The sequence below is a fragment of the Scomber scombrus genome, chromosome 11, assembly GCF_963691925.1.
Source record: "Scomber scombrus chromosome 11, fScoSco1.1, whole genome shotgun sequence".
Taxonomy (NCBI): domain Eukaryota; kingdom Metazoa; phylum Chordata; class Actinopteri; order Scombriformes; family Scombridae; genus Scomber; species Scomber scombrus.
The window spans coordinates 13,564,481-13,584,822 of record NC_084980.1 but is presented as its reverse complement, the minus strand read 5'-3'; the positions used below and the strand labels follow the sequence as shown (position 1 = coordinate 13,584,822).

Sequence of the window (20,342 nt, the reverse complement as noted above, 5' to 3'; positions counted from 1 at the left end):
AATAATAGTTTTTTATCAATCTAATTACTTATAAGCAGACCCAAACAGAATCTGCAGACTTTTTCAGAGTTTTCAGTGGTGATCCAGAATGAAAATCTGGGGGATGTTATTTTTGCTTGTAATGTGATAGACAATATTCATTTAAGATGAGAAAGACTGTTTCCAGTGTATGAGAGCTCAGCCACATTGTTCTGGGAATGAAAACAAAGTTTTTGCCCACTGATATCAAAACACATCTCTTCCTCTCTCTCTCCATACTACTCTGTTAGCTACCATGACTCACAAATAGACGTGTGGTTGTATATGTCCAATGTAGCCAGCTACTTACACAAAGTCACGTTTGATTGGGTGAACTCTTGTAAATGCCTCTGAGCACATTATGAGCAAACATTTGAAACAATTTTACAGGAAAAGATGTCATGTAAAACTTTTTAATGACATATTTGGCATATAACAAGAGATAAGCAATTAACACAGGGACACAGGATTAAAAATGGGGGGAAAGTAATTTTCATTTCACTGGGTAACTTAACATTTTGAGTTTTACAAGCTGCATCTTAATTGGGGGAAAATTTGTGGAAAATCTGCAGAAGCGTCACCAGAATTCTGTGGACACATATTCCGCATCAGCCTATTAATTGTAATAATCTTAAAGCTGGATCGTGTTAGGTAGGCTAGATCGTTTATGCTAGTTTCAAGAAAACTTTAGTAATTTTTTGTGCCAAATTGGCAGGTTTTATGGCTTGAAATGATCAAATTTCACCAGTTCACAGAATAATTTGTGTCATTCAGAGTTTTTGCAGTGTGTAGCCTACATTGTAGACCAGACCAATGTCAATTGTCAATATTCTGTCATACTCATGTGATGCCTCTAGGGATTTCCAATGAATTAAAAACCTCTTAAGAAGTTTTGATGGAGGAGACTCCTGAAAATCTACTTGTTTACATGCAGGTTGAATGAGGTGATATTTTGGACAGGGTGCTATTTTTTAAATTCTTGTGAAACTGGTTGCCATTTTTTATAAGTAACAATATATCCTGATTCCAAAGAACTAAACCAAACAAAGATGTAGGCTGTTGTTTAAATGGTGCTCCTGAATGGCATCATCTATATTTGCAAAATAGCGGCCCCTGCTGGTTGTTTTACTAAAATGCAAGTCCAACTATCCACAATTTAGCTTACTTATCCACCTCGAGATTTAGCAATTTACTAAACACGAGTGTGTAAAATGAAAATAGCATAATGCAACGGACATGCTGTCAGTGAATTAAAACACACGCATCACAAAGAAACGTTGCTCCACATCACAGGGCTCTCCAGTAAGTCTGTATTTCAAAATAGACTTGAGTCGGTGTTTGGAAATGTGTGCTAACGTTAGCTAACTTAGCAGGGCAGGCTAGCGGTTGCTAACGTTAAAGTGCTGCCGCCGGCTGCATGAACGACAAGCGTCTGTGAGACACAATAGTCGGGGATAAGCTTTAGTATGTGTCGTTAAGTTAGCTTCACTGAATGCTTTCATTTTCTTAAACATTGGGCTAGCAGTATGAAACAGTGCTAGGGTTTTAGACAGTCTGCTATCCGACATTAGCCTAACTAGCGATGGGTATTAGCTACTATGCCAGCCGGCTAATTCAATGCTAAGTACCATCCCAACTGGGCAGTACTAGCATAGGTGTTGGTTACCTAGCCTGTTTTCATTTACACTTTGCTACTATATTTTTCTTCCTTGTAGGCAACCATGTCAGGAATTAAAAGGAAAATAGAAGGCAGTGATCCCGACTATGAGGACATTTCGCTGGTCCAAAATAGTAAGAGAAACAAAGCAGATGAACATAATGGTAAGTTCACGCTCTGCAGCCTGAAACACTACACCTGCTTTGCATGTTGTGACTGCGCTCAAGTAGTCTGTAATATGTGTTTCTCCTGGGTCTCTACCTTTAACAGCCCGCGATGCAGCCGTACAGAAGATAGAAACCATCATCAGAGAGCAGTTTTCTTTGGAGATGAAGAACAAAGAGCATGAGATAGATGTGATAAGTCAGGTAAGTGGATAATTCTTTTTTCTAATCAAGTTTTCATCATATTATGTTTCACTTTTATTGTATTAGTAATGCAGTAATGTTGTGACATGGAATATACATAACCTATTATCAAACTTAATAAAAGAGGTAACAACGTAGAGCAATTTGGTTTATTGTTTCTCTTGTTGTTTTGCAGCGACTCAATGAAGCTCGGAGGATGATGGACAAGTTGAGGGCATGCATAGTGGCCAATTACTATGCCAATGCTGGGTTCTCTAAGCTCCCAGAGGTAATTTCCATATATTCATACTCAAGACAGCTCTAAGTCATTGGTTTGGTTTAGTAGGTAGCAGCAACCACTTTTGATGTGTGTCCCAGCAGGCGTCCAAAAGTGACCCTGCAGTACTGAACCATCCAGCTATCCGGCGATTTCTGGAGTCCCCATCCCGCTCCTCTTCCCCTCTCAACCATGGCTCTGAAACTCCTTCTCTGGCCCACTCAGAGCCCGAGTCCCTGTCACAGCATGGGGAAGGAGCTGAGAGGGATGGAGAGGGTGCATGGAGGGAGGACAGCAGCGGGCAGGAACGTAGACCTGGACGCAACACAGGGAAAGTGAGTTCAATTGACAAAGATGACAGGGTTGTTGATTATTTGATCAGTGGGAAGTGGGTGTCTTTCATAAAGCTTTTTATAATCTTCATTATTTGTCATAGGACACATTTGGTGTGCCATCGATCTTAGGAGCGGAGCAGAGGGTGACCTACCACACCACAGGGGACGAAGCATCCAGACTCTATGCTAAAAAGACAATCGTCGTGGGGAATGTGTCCAAGTATGTGACTTCTCAGTCTAAAATTTTACATACTTGCCCAGTCATTGGATTAAATTGTTATAATGTAGAGCAGTTATTTCCAGTTTAGAGGTCAAGAGTCTCTTTTAAAATTTCATTGGAGCCTCTCAGGAAGTCATGAGACTGTTTATGAAATAGAAGAAAACATAGATATTAGTCCTTTTTGGGGATTTATCATGTGCCATACAGCAATTGTCAGACAAACAAACAGACTGCTGCGACCAACAAAAAAAACAACAGAGCACCTCCACTTAATTACAGACCTATACACAACATATCACCAAAGTGCTCTACATATTCAAGGTGCAGCATCCTCATCCACAGAGACATTTAGTTATCAGTTATTTTTCACATTTTGTTCGGCAGTGCAGCACTGATTGGCACGAATGATTTGCGATTCCGATTGCCCAATGCTAACAGCTCATATACTATAAATAGCGGATGTGATACATCTGTCTATCTCTATTCACTCTTAACTGTCTCAGTGTACACATAAAATATAGATGCTGCAGACCCTTCCTATAGATAACATCTGTGTTAGAATTCCATGACGGCTTAGCATCTAATATTATTCCTCACTATTTGTACTATTGTTTTTGACCACTTCAATAATCGCCCCATCAATAGTCGTTTTTTGGTGGGTGTTGTCACCATTCCTAAAATTAAAAAATGATTTCTTTAGTTTTCTTCTGTTCCAATGAAGAAAACCAACCAACAAACGGATCTACCCACAGCTGGTAGCATCATCCTAATGGATCAAACCCATGGTTTCTGCATCATGACATGATCAGATGTGTTGCTTCTACATTCAGTTGTGTAGAGAGTAAATAAAACTGGGGAAATAGTGCTTCCCTGTGTAACCCCAGTGTTAGTAATAAAAGGAGAAGACATTGCCCGATTTACTCTTAACACACTGTGATCGGTTACTCAATAAGGCATCTATCTTTCTGATGATGACCACTTACGCCTGACTGCAGTAATCTCTCCATCATGATATGAGGTCTGATGGTATTAAATGCGTTATGCATCCAAGACACATTGAGGTCACATTGATATCAGATTCCTGTGACCACATTTGGAGGTGGTCTGGGCCACATATGGTCACATTCTTTTAGCAGTGTGTACACGAATGTGTCCTGGGCTACACTGAACGACCGCCTACTCAACTGGCATCCTCTGTTTTCCAGCAGACTAGGCACGGGAAGTGCATTACTGCCTCTGTGTACCCTCCATCCAAATCTGTGTTCAACTTGTTTTATAGCAGAATAAAAAATGCGTTATTTTGTTCTTCTGTTTTTCAGATTCAGGTCAGGTTCAGGTTATTTTATTGATACCCGTAGGTAAATTTGTTTCGCAGTGAGATGATGTCCTCCATTTATACAATAAACAACAAGTGTACAGTAGAGACAACAAATTTAACCAAGATGTACCCAAAGCACCACCAATCAGGACACAGAAAAGAAGAAAGGCATCAATGCTGGGAAACTCTCAATAAAATAAATAAGAGCTCTCTTACTAAAACCGAGGTAAAGCAAGTTTAAAACCAAAAAAAAGATCAGTAAATGTATAAAGTTGCTGTGTAATTTGTATCTTTTTATGTGCAACGTGTCGCTACCTCTTGTTCAGTTCAGTAACAGCAGCAGGAACAAAGCTGTTTCTATAGTGTCTGGTTTTTCCTTTAGGAGGGAAGAAGCTGGAACTCGCTGTGTAAGGGGTGGGAATCATTGTTTAAAATAGAAGAAGCAATCCTCTGCAACTGTCTGGTATACAGTGAGGCCAAATGAAGCTGTGACTCGCCAATCAGTCGAGAAGACCACTAAACTATCTGGTTAAGGGCATTCTTTCCTTTTTAAGGATGTGTGGCCGAACCATGACACCAAAGAAAAAGATATAACATTTTGTGTGAATTAGAAAAAATGAAATCTACTTGCGTGTGTAACAGCTGACCTTTTGGATGTGTAGAACAACTGAAAGAACATTAATTAACTCTAGATCCTGAACGATCCTGCTGTGCCTCATGCGTAAATGTAACAAAGTGTTTCTCTCTCTCTCAAAGGGGACACTCAGCTGTGGGGGGGATTGCTGCATGTAACATTAGCCTATATTTATTTTTTTGTCCAGACTTAGTGCTAGAGGAAACCATAAAGATGGGCATTTGACTTTAGTGAGGGGGCAAATAAGTTGAACACAGCTTTAGATGGACGATGCACAGACCTGGTCCTCTCGCTGGTTGAAAACTACGACACATTGTCTTTGCAAATGGACATAATGTGTGTTTATTTTCCTATAGAGCAGGAAAGTGAGATCCAATCACAAGTGGTTACTTGATGTATTCTCATGCCAGGTGTGAATAGATGTACAAAGAGCTGTCCACTTGTGATCGCATCACCCAAGACACGTGTTAATTTCACGTGTAAACAGGGCTAATGAGTTGTAAGCCACAGAATGATGTGATCTCTGGGCAGCTATAGTTGCCCTAGTGTTGTTGTAGTTGTAAATGAAACTTGGCAGCTTACTTCTGTGTCTGTGTCCTCACAGCCAAATTTATTTTTATCTTCACAGCCAAATCACTTGAATCATCAAAACTCTTTTTTTTTTTTTAAAGAATTTGTTGGCATAGACGCCTTTATTTATCAGTTGACTGACAGGAAACATGGGAGAGAGAGGGGTGTGACATGCAGCAAAGGACCTCCGATCGGGATTCCAACCGGCATGCGCTCTAACCACTTGACCACCTGTGCGCCATCAAAACTCTTTTGACATAAGAAGTATCGCACATAAATTACTCAAGCTCAAAGTGGTTGTTCAGTATATTGCCTGAAGTCAATCAAATTCAATATCAATCAATCAATATATACTTTACTCTCCCTGAAGGGAAATTTGTCTTGGACTCTGAGTGCTGAGACAGCTGCCGCCATAGTTAAAAAGAACAAAGAAAGTAAAAATAAAAGTAAAGTTGCACATCTGCACAACCATTATGCAATACCGTGACAGAATTGCACATTTGCACAATAATAACTGATAAATTACAAGAAGAAAAGGTTACCTACAAAACTATATGTGAACTTTGAACAAGATTTGTTATTGTTGTTTTGAGTCAAAGCTTCTCCAGAACGGGTAGGTCCCTCCCTCAAAAGTTTTGCACCTGTGTGTCTCAGTGTTTTTAAAGCCGAGCCTCCCAGTAGACTTTGGCATGTTTTTGCATGACTCTGCAATGAAGAGCTGAGCTGTAATTGGGGTATGCAACAAGCCCAGTCTTGATGCAGATTGAAAATGACTTTTTACCTAATTTATTTTCTTCTTTGCCTGAGTTCATCAGGATAACTGACACATTCTTTGAGACCGCTTCATTCGGTGTACTACAAATAACCTTATTTCCAGGAAGCTTGGTTGACATGGTCCATGTATCTCGTGCACACCAAATATGTCTGAGGGCTTAATGGGAAAGTAATTTATCGTGTTTTGCAATGCATCGTTATACATAAAAAGAAGGCTTTAAACTTAACACAGTTGCAGTCATGAACAGTTAATGCAAAATAAAGGTGATTAGATAAGTTTAAGTTCACATTGACTGCCAAAAGAACTTGAATTGTTTGTAATGAATGTTGATGTATGTTTTTTCTTTTGTGATTTTTCTCATTTTTCCCCTTCAAATATGTTTTAGTGAAGTATAAAGAAAAAAATACCTGTTGTTTACTGTTTTGCCTCCTACCCCCATATCACACATAGCCTTGTGAAGAGATTTTTTAAAACTTTTTTTTTTCTTAAACCACTAAGTCCTAGTACATTATTCGTATGTTTACTGTTGTTAATTCTTTAGTCTCTCTGCCTTTTCTTTCTTTTTGTCTCTCAACCTTAGGTATATTCCCCCAGATAAACGGGAAGAGAATGACCAGTCAACTCACAAATGGATGGTGTACGTCAGAGGCTCCAGGAGGGAACCCAGTATAAAGCACTTTGTGAAGAAAATCTGGTTCTTCTTGCATCCCAGCTACAAACCCAATGACCTAGTGGAAGTCAGGTTTGTACCAGTCTGGTGTTCTGCACATTTGAGACAGATGCGTCGTCAGTATGCACTCTGTCAATGCCTGTTTTCTGATATAGGTACAGCTCTTCGCTTTAAAAAAAAACAACTAGCACTCGGGTGCTGTTTTATCTGCTAACCTCAGGCAACAATAGAAGTTAGACAGACAAGGACAAACTTGTTCCAATAAGATTTGCTGTCACGCTGTTATGTTGCCCATAGACACAATGTTTACTTCTAACGTCTTATTATTATTCTAGGCCAGCAGTTTGCCCCACCTTTTTCCACACATTGCTTGCCAAACTGAAGGTAGTAAAGAAGCACGGAAAAAATGTTGGATAATAAAACCATGATGTGTTGATATGTTGAATTTTAGGACAACATTCAGATCAATGTTGTTGCGCAAAACCTTTCTGCTGTCACTCATATTGTGCAACATACTGTCATATTCAGCATTAAACAGACTACGGAAATCCTCTACTAAACACTGCCACCTTGTGGTTATTTAATGATCCTCCAGTGTGGTCCCTATTAATCATAGCTGAAAGTGAAAAACAATGTTTGTCACTTTGAGTGATACTTAGTCAAGCTAAATCCAGCAAGTGGTTAGTATTTATACAAACATAGAAAAGAGATATTCATTATGCAGACTGTGCACAGACATTATTAGGTGGGGTCTGTGACCTCTTTTAGCACATAATGAGTCAGACTAGAGGTCAACATCAACATGTTTAATAGTGGGCACACCTAAATCATACACACTGCGTAGATGCTCAGAAAAACATAAGCACCCTAAGCACTCAGGTGCATAGTTGGTGTTGCACAGGTAATTTAGGAGTCATATAGAAGGCATAGAGCTTTTTGGACTAATGTTCTTTGGTTAAGATGTCTCAGTTTATCCTGTAAAAGTGGCAGAGGATTTAAGTTTGCCCATGGCTTTTAAATAAATGATCTCTTTCATCAGTCAGCAATCCTTATCCTGAGCCATAGCCTCCTGGCTGTTTTAGCCGACAAGGCGCTTACATTGCTGCGGCACCAGCACATAAGCTCCCCACTGACTGACTCAAGTCTTCATTCCCAGTGAACTCAACACAGACCTGCTGCTCTCTGCTGACTCTCGACACATCCAGAATGTTGATGTAGGAATGGTTGAAAGTAAGAAAAAGCAAATGTGCCACTCATAGAGTACACTTGAATAGACACATAATGTGCATTCACATAAACGCACTCTTGTAGGTGCAGACAGTCAGATCAGTGTCTCTTGTGAGGGAATAAAGACCTCAAGCTTCAAAGGAGGAGAAGATGAGAGAGGAGCCTTCTAGTCATTGATTTTAAGAGATTATTAGCTCAGTCTGAGTCAGAAACCAGGGTGGGAGCTTAGTATTTTCTCCAAAGTCATTGTGATGCCTCCTCTATACATTTCTTTTCTCCAGATTTGTATTTTAATGAAGTTACATAAGGCTTTTTGTGTCCATTTTCAGCGAGCCTCCCTTTCATTTAACACGTCGTGGTTGGGGTGAGTTTCCTGTGAGGATCCAGATCCACTTCAAAGACCCTCGCAACAAACGTATTGACATCATCCATCAGCTAAAGGTCAGACCACATCATCACTCAGCTTGTTTCCCTCTTGAGAATGACACTGTATTTTTCCACATGCAGTTTTCAACAAGCCTCTTATAGATGTCCTGATGTGTATATGATATATTTTGTGTTTGCGGTTACTTTTGTGATACTATGAATTTTGAATTATTTATGTCCCTTTCAGTTTTCCTGTAAAATATGTGCACAAGAGGACGTTGACCTACTTAATTAGTACGGACACATTATAGTAAAGTTAATCAACACAGGATCCAGAAAAGAAAGAATGTTATAGGATCATATATGAAGATGTTGTATAACAAAAATAAAGCACACGACAAGAAAGTACAAATGTATATTAAAAGCCCAAATAGTTAGCATTTATGGTTTATTGCACTTAACAAATATTAATGGTGTTCTTAACACATTTATTCAGTTCACTACCTCAAGTAAGTTCATTAAACTCTTTATTTTGACCTCTCCTTTCTTTTGCTACAGCTGGACAGAACATACACTGGGCTGCAGACACTGGGGGCAGAAACTGTAAGTTATATGTTTGCCCACTCTTTATCCTGCAGTAACAACTTAACAGAGCTTTGGTCTGATGATGAGCTATATTTGTTCCAGGTGGTGGATGTGGAGCTCCATAGGAACTCTCTAGGGGATGACTACATCCCTCAGCCCTCCTCATCCAAGGTGACTCACAGAGCAGCCAGCCCCATGTCTGCCTCCCTGGCCCAGACTTATGGATGCTCCAGTTCTCCCATCTCACATGATTCTGGTTTAGAAAAAGGTACACACACACACACACACACACACACACACACACACACACACACACACACACACACACACACACACACACACACACACACACACACACACACACACACACACACACACACAACATGTGTCATTTCAAATACAATCATTACAAAATATATTTATGTTGTAGGCATTTTGGCAAAACACCTCCCTGTTGGTGTATATATTGGACTGGTGAGGAGCTGCTTCCTCAGTTATAATATTTGAATAATTAGTGGATGATAAGCAGGGTAGTGATTTACAAAACCAGTTGATTGAAAGGGGGCTTTTGTAGGCAGGTATCATATTCATGAAGATAACCCTTTAATACTGAGTTTTAATTCAGAAACAGTGAAGAATAATTCCTAAGATTCCAAAGAAGAAGATAATGAGGTTTCTAGTAGAAGTCTTCACAGGTCCACGAGTCCATTTGAAACAGACTAATGAAAAACCTCCCCATAAATTTATTTTCACAAAAGAGAGTCCAGATCCAAATAGATTCAAGGATAATTAGGCCCAATCCAAAGTGTGGAAGGACAGAACAGACCCTAATAGGGAGAGAACACCAACACTTACAGAAGCATGATGTGCTAACAATTAACAAGCAGTCGCGGTTGAATAAGAGCAGCAGGGTGATAATGCCCTGAGTACTGATGTAAAGTCATAGAAACTAGTTAATTAATCCAAAAATAAATTGTTTACATGCTTCAAAGACACAATTATAGAAATAGTAGAAAATGTAATACTTGGGCGACAGACTGAAGATAACTATTTTAACCAATTTAATATGAATCAAATTCCAAATAATAATTGTTATTTGATAGCATAGCTTTTTTATTTACATTAGGCTTTTGATTTCTCTTAAATATTTTCCACTGCCATGAGTATGAAGTATCACATGATCAGACCTGACACAGAGTATACTGGGATTAAATTGAATCCACTCGTGTGTTGGACACATGGACCAGAGACCTGTGGCAGTAAAACAAGATCCTACCCAATCTGATTAGATGGAGTATAATTTGGACCAGGTCTGACTCAGATCCTGGATCAGGTCTTGGTTCTTCAGAACAGAGTGGTCCTGTGAAGAACCCCAGGAGTTATTGTGCTAAGAATTCAACAGTTGCTATTTTTCTACTCCTGAAACTAAATCGGGCTCCGTTTTCAGTTGTTTTGCAGTTTTTCTGGATTTAAAAGCTTTTTGCTGAAAGTTAGAATTGTATTCTGTGTGACAAAATGTGAATCTCAACTCCAGATTAGGTTGAAACTGATTACTGGTGATTTATACTCTCACTATCTCCTTCCAGGTTTCATCAAAGCAGAGATGGGGAGGTCTGCAGGGGGTCATAGCTCAGGCCTCACCGCTGGTGAACGCACCCCAACCAGACCTAAAGCCAGTGACAGAATCACTCTGGGTTCCCATGGCAACTCTGCCTTTCAGCCTATCACAGCGAGCTGCAAGATTGTTCCCCAAGGACAGCCACCCAGCCCTGCTGAGTCTCCTGGGAAATCGTTCCAACCAATCACCATGAGCTGTAAAATAGTTTCAGGTAATTGTCTTCACCCAGTGGCCATGTCACAGCGTTTATTGGACATTTTTCTTGTCATTACTTGTTATTCTTTCCTCAGGCATAATAAGATATTTTATGAAATCATATTGAATAAGTTGGTGATTGAATAAGTAACTGTCTTGATATTAAACTTTACCATAGTTGGAATACTTGTTCTGTTGTTCTGTCTCATTCGTTTGTTCCCTCGCTCTGATGCTTATTCTTTACTGGCTTCGGTTATTTGGAACGCAGTCATTTTCAGAAACATGTGCTTTAGGAGTGATGAAATGAGCAGAATTGCACACATTTTCTTTATGGATGGTTTAATTTGGGCCAAATCACCAAAAATAGAACCTCCAGTAAATTTAGTGAAGATCTACTTGACCAGCAATGATGCGTGTGGCATCATTGGTCAGGTGTGTGTGTGTGTGTGTGTATATTTTTATATATATATATATATATATATATAAATATAATGTGTGTGTGTAAAAATTGTTGGGTCTCTCAGTCAAAACAAGTAGTAGTAGTAGTTTGATGATGTTATGAAGTAGCATGGGATAATGTGAGTTGTTGTCTTCACTGTTTAACAACCACCTCTTAGTTAGGATTACGTTAGTGGTCATCTTTCATGAGGTTTTCACTTTTTAGCTGAATTATCCCCAGAGGTTAAAAATCTGTGTTTCTTTGACTCTGTTTTGCAGACACAGGATGCCTGAAATGTATCTCCAAAATATACATACACAGAGATTAAAGCCATTAAAAACACTGAATAAAGCAGTTTCACGTTAAAATTCAGTGTTTCTACTAGTCTGTCTGATGGACACAGGAGCCCAAGTGTTGCTACTATTTGCTCAGCTTGTTTCTCTGATAACTTTCTCTGACATCCAATGACTGAAATCCTTCATCTGGTTAAAAGAGATACTCATCAACGACCAAGATCTAAAAGTTCATCATAAAAATGTGACTTTAAACAGAATGCATTTATGGCAGTTTTTGGCTGACAACCACAAAGCTGATGTTTTATCTTGTACATGTATGCTCTTTGGAAGAGGTGGTATGACACCATTGACAGGCGAACAAATGGACTGTTACCTTGATTAAAATTTGAGTTTGAAAATTGTTGAAAACATTTGGGATAAAGTACGTACACAACTGAACAAAATATGTAACGTTGGTCTAGTTGTGTTAGACATTTTAATGCCATATAGTTGCATATTACAGCTTTAAAGAGAATTATTCATCTAACAGCTGAGCCCATGTACTTTTTTTTCTCCCCACAGGGTCACCCATCTCTACCCCAAGCCACTCACCGCTTCCTCGCACACCCACCACCTCCACCCCCGTCCACAGCAAGCAGAGCTCTTCCTCAGTGCTTAACAACCCTTATATCATTGTTGACAAGCCAGGCCAGGTGATTGGCATGGCTTCCTCATCCACCGCCTCCACAGGTACACATCTCCTACTTACTGTCAAAGTGGTGCTTGAAATCGGAAGTGGACCTGCAGTGAAATCGAGAAGCAGTGTCTGAGCCGCCCACATAGAATATAAAAATGGCTGTGAAGAATGTAGTCTATAGCAGAACAGATGATGAACAACACTCCCTAGACTCCCCCTTTCTCCCTCTCTCTTTTTTTGTACTTTTTTTCTTGTTTGTCCTCCTTTTACCCCTTGTACTTTCTTATCTAGCTCATTGCACTCCCTCACTTCTGTCTGTATTTTTTTCTATCCCGTTGTCTCTCTCTTGTCCCTGTTTTGCACTCATAAAGTATGACGTGTGGTGAGCCAGCAGGATGGTTGCTGGATGTGAGGTTGCCATGGCGACTGAGCTGCGGTGTTTCATGGCCAGATTAGGAGGATGGTGGAAATTGGCTGAGACCCCATACTCACATCAAAGTGTGCCATTTTCTGCCAAGATGATATTTAACTGTCAGTCAGAGCAAGTTTGCACCCTTTTTAGTCAGCATCTCCCCAACATGGAGCAGCAGCGTCATCTCACATCACCAAGGCTGTTGCGTTTACTTCCTCGCATCAGCAGCGTCAATTCAAATTACACTTCGGTGCTCTTTCCCCAAGATTGCTCACACTTTCTCGCCCACTCCGCTACTCCCACACTTCTTCCACAAATGCACAGCTCAACCAGATCTGGCAGCAAAGTTGGAATGCTGCTAAGTAATGTTTTATCAAGCTGGATGAGGTTGATGTGGGTGTCGTGGCTGATTTGCCAATTTTGGGTTAAAACAAATTTTGATGCAGTAAGTAAAGAACAAAACTGTAGCACTGCTCGGCTCTGTGAGGAGGCGAGCAGTGCAGAGGAAATGCAGGGCAGTTTTAACACATAGATGGAGTAACCCTGACAAGAAACTGCTCCTCTCACCACAGTGGCCTTGATGTTTTTTGAAAAGATAACAGGAGCTGCAGTGAACCATCACCAATGCAGTCCTCTCTTCCATGACTGATTGTGTGTGTGTTTATGTGCATATTACTCCACAGGAAGCCCCTCAGCCAAACAGTCTGCTGCTCAAGGCACTCGATCCCCAGCCCCCAAAGTTCACACGGGAACCTTCCTCTCATCAGGGGTGAAGGTGAGTTAATAGAGTCTTGATGGTGTCACTAAAAAAATGAATTCATATGAATTAAAACATTTCTTTTTACTGATCTTTCACCCTCAATGTGAAGATAGTCTGTCCCTGTAGTATCTGTGTCTTTAACAAAGCAGTGTGATATTAATAGTAGGCCTGGGTGCTATCTTCAGCAGTTGTGAGTACATTGGCAAGCTGTTTAAATAGGACAACACTCTGAAGATGGGGGGGGGGGGGGGGGCTTTGCAGCGAGAATTGCAGCGAGAATTGCATGGTTCTGTTTCACTCTTGCACACAAAGTGTCAATACACTGCTGTAATATCCTCCTACTACCACATGCTCATCATCTCATCAGCATCCACAAAGAATTAGATACAGCTTCACTTAAAATCTCTGTTTTATCACAGTGACACACGTCATTGGCTTATATTCTACAGTTTTCTCTGTTGCAGCCGGCTGGCATCTGCTGTTGTACTAAAAGCTGGGGCAGAGGAGACAGATGGGGAATATAAAAGCATTTCCTTGATTAATAAATGATGATGCTGACTTCAAAAATCTGTTTTAAGCAACAAATCACTTAACACTTCCCTGCTATCTATAGCATGACCGAAAATGAATAAGGTATATTGTTTTAGAGTCAAGATGTATCATAGTAATCAGAGAGAGTAACATTTACACCAAATACAAACAGCTGCAGTATCTACAACCTGTTGAGATTTCAAGGCACTGTGGCCTTTCTGTTACCATATTTCTCCTCATGTGCACTCATTTCTTGTGCAGGTTATTATCAAGCAGGAGCCGGGGGAAGTTTCAACACAGCAGCAGCAGATGGTTTCCACAGTAACCAACCAGCAGCAACCTGCCGCGACAGCATCACACCAGTTTGTCGCAGTGAAGGGAGGTCACATGATTTCCATGTCGGCCCAGAAACAGGCAGGAGGGGCCGCAGGGGCCACAACTAGCAAGGTCACCTGCAAATAAACACACACTTGCACAGAAGCACATCAGTCTGTTACACGTCAGTAGTGATACAAGTGTATTGTCAAACATTACTCATTCAAACACTGTATTGGAACTGTTCCTATTTCTAGATGTTGGGTATCCCGGTCAGCTCAACACTTCAGTCTGCAGTCAAACAGGTGGCTATCAGCAGTGGACAGATTCTGGTCGCCAAGGGCAACCCCTCCACCTCTAAGGTGATGGGTGGGAAACAGGTTTTGGCTCAGGGAGTTGCAAAAGCTATCGTCAGTGGAGCCAGCAGCATCTCTGGTCAGCAGGCTGCTGCCAAGGCGGCTGGTGGTTCAAGTGGCAAGAGTGGAGGTCAGGGTTCACACACACATACACACACACTTATTTTAATATTTACTTTATTATTTGAAAAAGTGATTGGGTCTCATGCAAATGAAGTGAAAATGTTCTCACATTCTTATACTGAATTATATAGTTAATTACTGAAATTCGGAGTTTGAGAAAAATTGATGATGCCATAAATTCTGTGAAATCACTTGTAAGTGCGATTAAAGAGCCAATCACCTTGTTCGAGTAGTTCTTGCATGAGGCCATTATTGTCTGATTAAAAGGCTTATAGCTTGTAGAATACATAAGCTTTTAATACTACTACTCTACACTAAGGTCCCGGCAAGAAAAAATATCACTCTTTTATATCAAAAACAGTTTTTTCCGCCAACATTTGCAGTACATTTTCAGGTGTGGATGAATAATTATTTTTTCTTTCTGTTTATTTTGTTAGTGATGGCTACACTACAGCTGCCTGCCAACAACCTGGCTAATCTGGCCAACTTGCCTCCGGGCACCAAGCTCTACCTGACCACCAACAGTAAGAACCCCTCAGGGAAGGGCAAGCTGCTTCTCATCCCACAGGGAGCAATCCTCAGAGCCTCCAGTGCAGGTAAGACATGTTGAGGATCATTTACTCCATTTGAAACACTGGAAAAAGATCTGAGACTCAGTGTCTCATTTAATAGGAATTTAGCCATGCCCCCTTTCTTCTTTCATTCATTCTGTTTCTCAATCTCAAGTCTTCTTGGAAGACAAGAACTTTTAATAGGACACTATGTGACATTGTACATCTCTGTCTTTCGGCAGTTGATGATGAGTTTGATTTTGCAGTAAAGTCACAAGACAATTTCCTCTGTAACAGTAAAGCATGTAAACTGTTGTGCATGTGCTGTTCCTACAGGGTGAGTTGGGCTCACGTCCTCTCATGCTACAGACAGAAAGGTAGTAGTTTAGCTACATTAAGATTACAGACAGTCCTGTAACAATGACAGCTACTCGTTCAATTCAAGCATTCATCTGCTGTTGTGGATACAGAAATGTAAAAATCCAATTTTCTAGAAAAAACATACTCTTTAATTTAAGACTATATGGTCTTAAGTGTGGAAATGATCTCTTTTGTGGAAGTTTGAGATTGGTAGCTTTGGGAACTGTTTTGGTATAAAGTAAAACTAGTACATGATTGTGTAGGTGACTCAGAATCCAGGGTTAGTGTCCCAGCTGAAAGCCTTTTGCCCTGACATTTTCCTCCTCCCCTCAAGTTAAAGACAGTTGTATTAAAAATGTTTTTGCTCCCTGCTAACGTTTAGAAACAGCAACTTTATAAAACCCACTTCTGAAGTGACTCTGACTCAAAGGCATATAGTTAGAGATTGTGACTGCTACTCTATCTTATGGACAATGAGTCAGTCATCATACTTGCAGCGCACTGCGAGCTAGAATCCCACATCACTGCACATTTCCTGTCCGACTGTATTGAGCTTCAAGGGACAGTTCACCCCACAAAATAAAAATACATATTTTACCTCTGGTTGCCGGGTATTGGCGATATCAGCCATAGAAATGTCTGCCTTCTCTCAAATACAATAAAACTGGATGGAACTTGTTGTGAGCAGTTACATGTAAGAACTATTTTCTTTACACCAAACTACACCAATTGAGTAAAGTAGATGCATGCTTCCTTCTGCATGGTGAGATGTTTGGTAGAAAGAAAATAGTTCCAACATGAAACTGCTCACAAGGTATGCTGATTATCTTGAGTAACCAGGTCATGGTTTTTGGAAAGAGACATTGCTGTTTTTCAAATTTATCTTTTTTGTACTTTGAGCTTCACAAACCAAGTGCCATCCAGTTTGGTTGTCTTCAGGAGAACACACACATCTCTTTGAACAAAATCTCCAAAGCTCCGCAAGTCACACCAAAGTAATGTAGATGTAGAAATAGCACTGTAGGTAAGAGAAAAAACAGTATTATTCTGCTTCAAAAACCATTTGTCTAAGTAGAATATGCTTGTGTTTATTTGAAATTACTGAAATGAGTGCATGAGAGATAATCTGTAATTTGGAAGAGAGAATAACAAAGTTGTTGATCAGATTTGAGACTGATGTGTATGTGGCTGTCTGTAATTTAGGTCAGCAGTCTCAGAGCAGCTCGTCAGCAGGCGCTGGGGGATCTCAGACCTCCTCCTCTTCCTCTTCAAGCAGTCTGCCTTCCAACCTCTCCTACACATCCTATATCCTTAAACAGACCCCGCAGGTGGGTAGAAACACATTTAGATCATAATACAAACCTCACAGAAATACTTTAGTGTAGTATGGTCCTTTCTTATGTCTTTTGTGTTTTGTGTGGATTCTCATTTTTGCTTGTTAGAGCATCACTATTTGGTTGCCATTGCAAGTTTTAAGGAGTGTTTGAAGTATTTTCATCAAAGTCTGTGGGGAAACTTAGATGCTCTGCACATCAACCATCCAGTTTTCATGGCCACAATTAATTTAAAACCTCCTTTTGGATTTTATGCCCTTACAGCATTATAGGACTTGTATGCATGGTTACAAATAGGATTTCTTTCCTGGGTAGATCTCAGATTTTTGTATTCTAGTACACAGCTAGAGCTTGGCATGTCCTTAATTAGACACATTAATTACAGCAGCATTGATTCTGCAGCACGTTTTAGACCAGTGATGTCTGTGCATTTTGCCAGCAGCATATAATGAAAGCTGGCTCAAGAAGTTTCCTCCTACATTTAATGTAACTATCTGGGCCTTGTTTCCTAATAACGATCAATCTTTAAAGTTTTCTCCAAGTGTGACTACTAAGAACGCTCTTAAACTAGTTCATCACCCTAATAGCTTAATTTTTTAAGAAGACTGATTAAATATTCTGTATGCTTATGTAAAGAGATGAAACACTTGACACAATAAAATTACCACACCGTGTACATTATAAAAGGAATCCTAATGTAGAGCACTGCATTATACAGGTTTTATGATCATCTTAGCTCAGAGCTTGAAATCAAGCTCAGAGCTGCACCCTGCTTCCAATTGAGCTGGATTTAAAGGATGACATCTCCATTAATTTTATCACTGTAATGTTTTGTGGGATCCTGATCCCAGGCTCTAACCCTTCTGTCCATTTTACCCAGGGCACCTTTCTGGTTGGCCAGCCAGCGCAGGGCTCAGGGAAGCAGGGGGGTTCTAGTTCGACAGGTCATGCAGCATCATCTCAAGCAACTGTTACCCAGCAGGCCATCCGGGTGACAGCTGGACAGAAGGCGGCTATTCTGGCTCAGGTCAGTATAGGAAACAAGACTGAGGGCATAAGTTTACTGTGACCTCTGCAGTGCCTGATACTAGTGGATGCGGAAGTGTTTACCACTCTTTACGGTTTCACTAGCCCAGGTTTGATAGAGTCAAGAGCTGCAAGCCTTGTTTGATATTAACTGGCAGGTCTTTCAATCAATCAATCAATCTTTATTTGTATAGCGCCAAATCACAACAAAGTTATCTCAAGGCACTTTACACATAGAGCAGGTTCTAAACCGAACTCTTCAGGTTTTAATTTTAAAGAGACCCAACATTCCCACATGAGCAAGCACTTAGCGACAATGGCAAGAAAAAACTCCCTTTTAACAGGAAGAAACCTCAGGCAGAACCAGGCTCAAAGTGGGCGGCCATCTGCCTCGACCGGTTGGGGTAGAGGGGAGAGAGAGCAAGAATAGGAGAGAGAGAGAAGCACATAGAAAATAAACATTGAAGCTAGAAGGTCCGGGACTGGAATCTGTCATCCGGACGTCTACAGGCCCAGATTGCCTGTGAGACGAGAAAGCACAGACAACGCCGGGGAAGAAGTGTAGGTTACTGAATGCATTAATAGTACATGAATGTTATTGGATATAGATGGATGGATAGAGAAAGAGAGAGGAGGAGAGAGGAGCTCAGTGCATCATGGAGGTAGGAGTCCCCCGGCAGTCTAAGCCTATAGCAGCATAAACTAGGAGCTGGCTAACTATAAGCTCTATCAAAAAGGAAAGTTTTAAGCCTACTCTTAAAAGTAGAGAGGGTGTCTGCCCTCCGGACCGAATCTGGGAGATGGTTCCACAGGAGAGGAGCCTGATAACTGAAGGCTCTGCCTCCCATTCTACTTTTAGAGATACTAGGAACCACAAGTAGGCCTGCGTTATGGGAGCGCAGTGTTCTGGTAGGTACATAAGGTACTATAAGCTCTTTAAGATATGATGGAGCCTGACCATTAAGAGCTTTAAAAGTGAGGAGAAGGATTTTAAATTCTATTCTTGATTTTACGGGAAGCCAATGCAGTGAAGCTAAAATAGGAGTAATGTGACTTCTCTTTCTAGTTTTTGGCAGAACGCGTGCAGCTGCATTCTGGACCAGTTGGAGAGTCTTTAGAGATTTATTAGGACAGCCTGATAATAATGAATTACAATAATCCAGCCTTGAAGTAACAAATGCATGGATTAGTTTTTCAGCATCATTTTGAGACAGAATATGTCTGATTTTTGAAATGTTACGCAGATGAAAATAGGCAGACCTTGAAATTTGTTTTATGTGGGAAATCTTTGGAGTGTAGTGCACAACAGGTTGTCAATGTCTGGACTCTGGATATAAAAATAAAATTAGAATTTGGTGTTGATTCACTGTGCTTTGATTTTCTAACAGTTTTAGTTTGTTCATGTCTAGATGCTCTTTGTCTATGATTGACAGGTGGTGGGAGGCTCCCAGGGTGCACAAGTTAAGTTGTCTGATGGCTCTGTCAAGACAGTAACAGCAGCGGCAGCCGGACACTTGTCCAAGCCAGGGACAACCACATTGAGGATGACAGGAGGAGTCATCACTGCCGCTAGCTCCACCCCCAGTTCTGTCATCACTGCGACTGCAGCCGGCCAGCAGCAGGCCAGTTTTACAGCCCTCATATTTTTCTCCTTTATTCTGCCTGACAGCTGCCATGTCAAGCAGCAGTTATCTAGTAACTGATTTAAAATATTTCTTGGAAACTGTGTTCAAGCATCCCAAGTTTCCAAACTATTCAGATTTCTACCAAATTCAGTAAATACTGTTTAAAAAAAAATCTGATTCTCCAGTTAGAATTAATACTTTGTGTCATTTAATTATTGTTTTTATTGTGAAATGAAGTACATACAGTTCAACAGGCCTTGACATGACAAATTGCACAATGCTTTTGAATAAGGAATAATCTTGGTTGAATTTTCATTGTACATTTAAATGTTCCCTATGATGCAGAATTTGCTGTCGCAGTTTAAATACATTGAGGCTGGACTGATGAATTTAGTGTGAGTGCAGTAGCAACACCACTGGTTTATTTGTCAGAAAGAGCAGAATTTAAATTGTGTGTGAAGAGCCCTGAGCAGTCCATCAGCAGTGGTCTGGGTTGGGGTGATTACAGTTTCAGAGTTAATGGCGAGGGGCTAATTAACTTGAGAAATGGAACAAAAACACAAGAAGGCTTCCAACACACAAAAACTAATATGTACAGTATGTAACAAACTGAGAAAAACAAACTCACTGATTTGGAGAACATAAAAGAGCAAGACATAGTGGCTTTTCTTGTTTCAGAAAAACTGCTTTTTCTAGATTGTTAATTGAATTATGAGGACTTCATTT

General features: G+C 40.4%; 1 protein-coding gene across 3 annotated transcripts in view; it reads left to right on the top strand.

Annotated features, from left to right (window-relative positions):
* The first annotated feature begins 1,213 nt into the window (after positions 1 to 1,213).
* yeats2 (YEATS domain containing 2) overlaps positions 1,214 to 20,342 on the top strand; it is a 29,787-nt gene continuing 10,658 nt past the window's right edge. For 2 of the 3 annotated variants that reach the window (XR_009926968.1, XM_062429006.1), the window contains exons 1-19: positions 1,214 to 1,320; positions 1,734 to 1,839; positions 1,946 to 2,043; positions 2,219 to 2,311; positions 2,401 to 2,634; positions 2,736 to 2,854; positions 6,732 to 6,893; positions 8,378 to 8,489; positions 8,973 to 9,017; positions 9,102 to 9,267; positions 10,586 to 10,828; positions 12,109 to 12,276; positions 13,319 to 13,410; positions 14,188 to 14,373; positions 14,499 to 14,727; positions 15,158 to 15,316; positions 16,835 to 16,959; positions 17,846 to 17,992; positions 19,425 to 19,613. Coding sequence is in view for 2 of the 3 variants with exons in the window: in XM_062429006.1 (XP_062284990.1) it covers positions 1,740 to 1,839; positions 1,946 to 2,043; positions 2,219 to 2,311; positions 2,401 to 2,634; positions 2,736 to 2,854; positions 6,732 to 6,893; positions 8,378 to 8,489; positions 8,973 to 9,017; positions 9,102 to 9,267; positions 10,586 to 10,828; positions 12,109 to 12,276; positions 13,319 to 13,410; positions 14,188 to 14,373; positions 14,499 to 14,727; positions 15,158 to 15,316; positions 16,835 to 16,959; positions 17,846 to 17,992; positions 19,425 to 19,613 (2,667 nt within the window). In the remaining variant the exon portion in view is untranslated. The remainder of the gene's footprint in view (positions 1,321 to 1,733; positions 1,840 to 1,945; positions 2,044 to 2,218; positions 2,312 to 2,400; positions 2,635 to 2,735; positions 2,855 to 6,731; positions 6,894 to 8,377; positions 8,490 to 8,972; positions 9,018 to 9,101; positions 9,268 to 10,585; positions 10,829 to 12,108; positions 12,277 to 13,318; positions 13,411 to 14,187; positions 14,374 to 14,498; positions 14,728 to 15,157; positions 15,317 to 16,834; positions 16,960 to 17,845; positions 17,993 to 19,424; positions 19,614 to 20,342) is intronic. The other variant, XM_062429007.1, reaches the window with a different exon arrangement.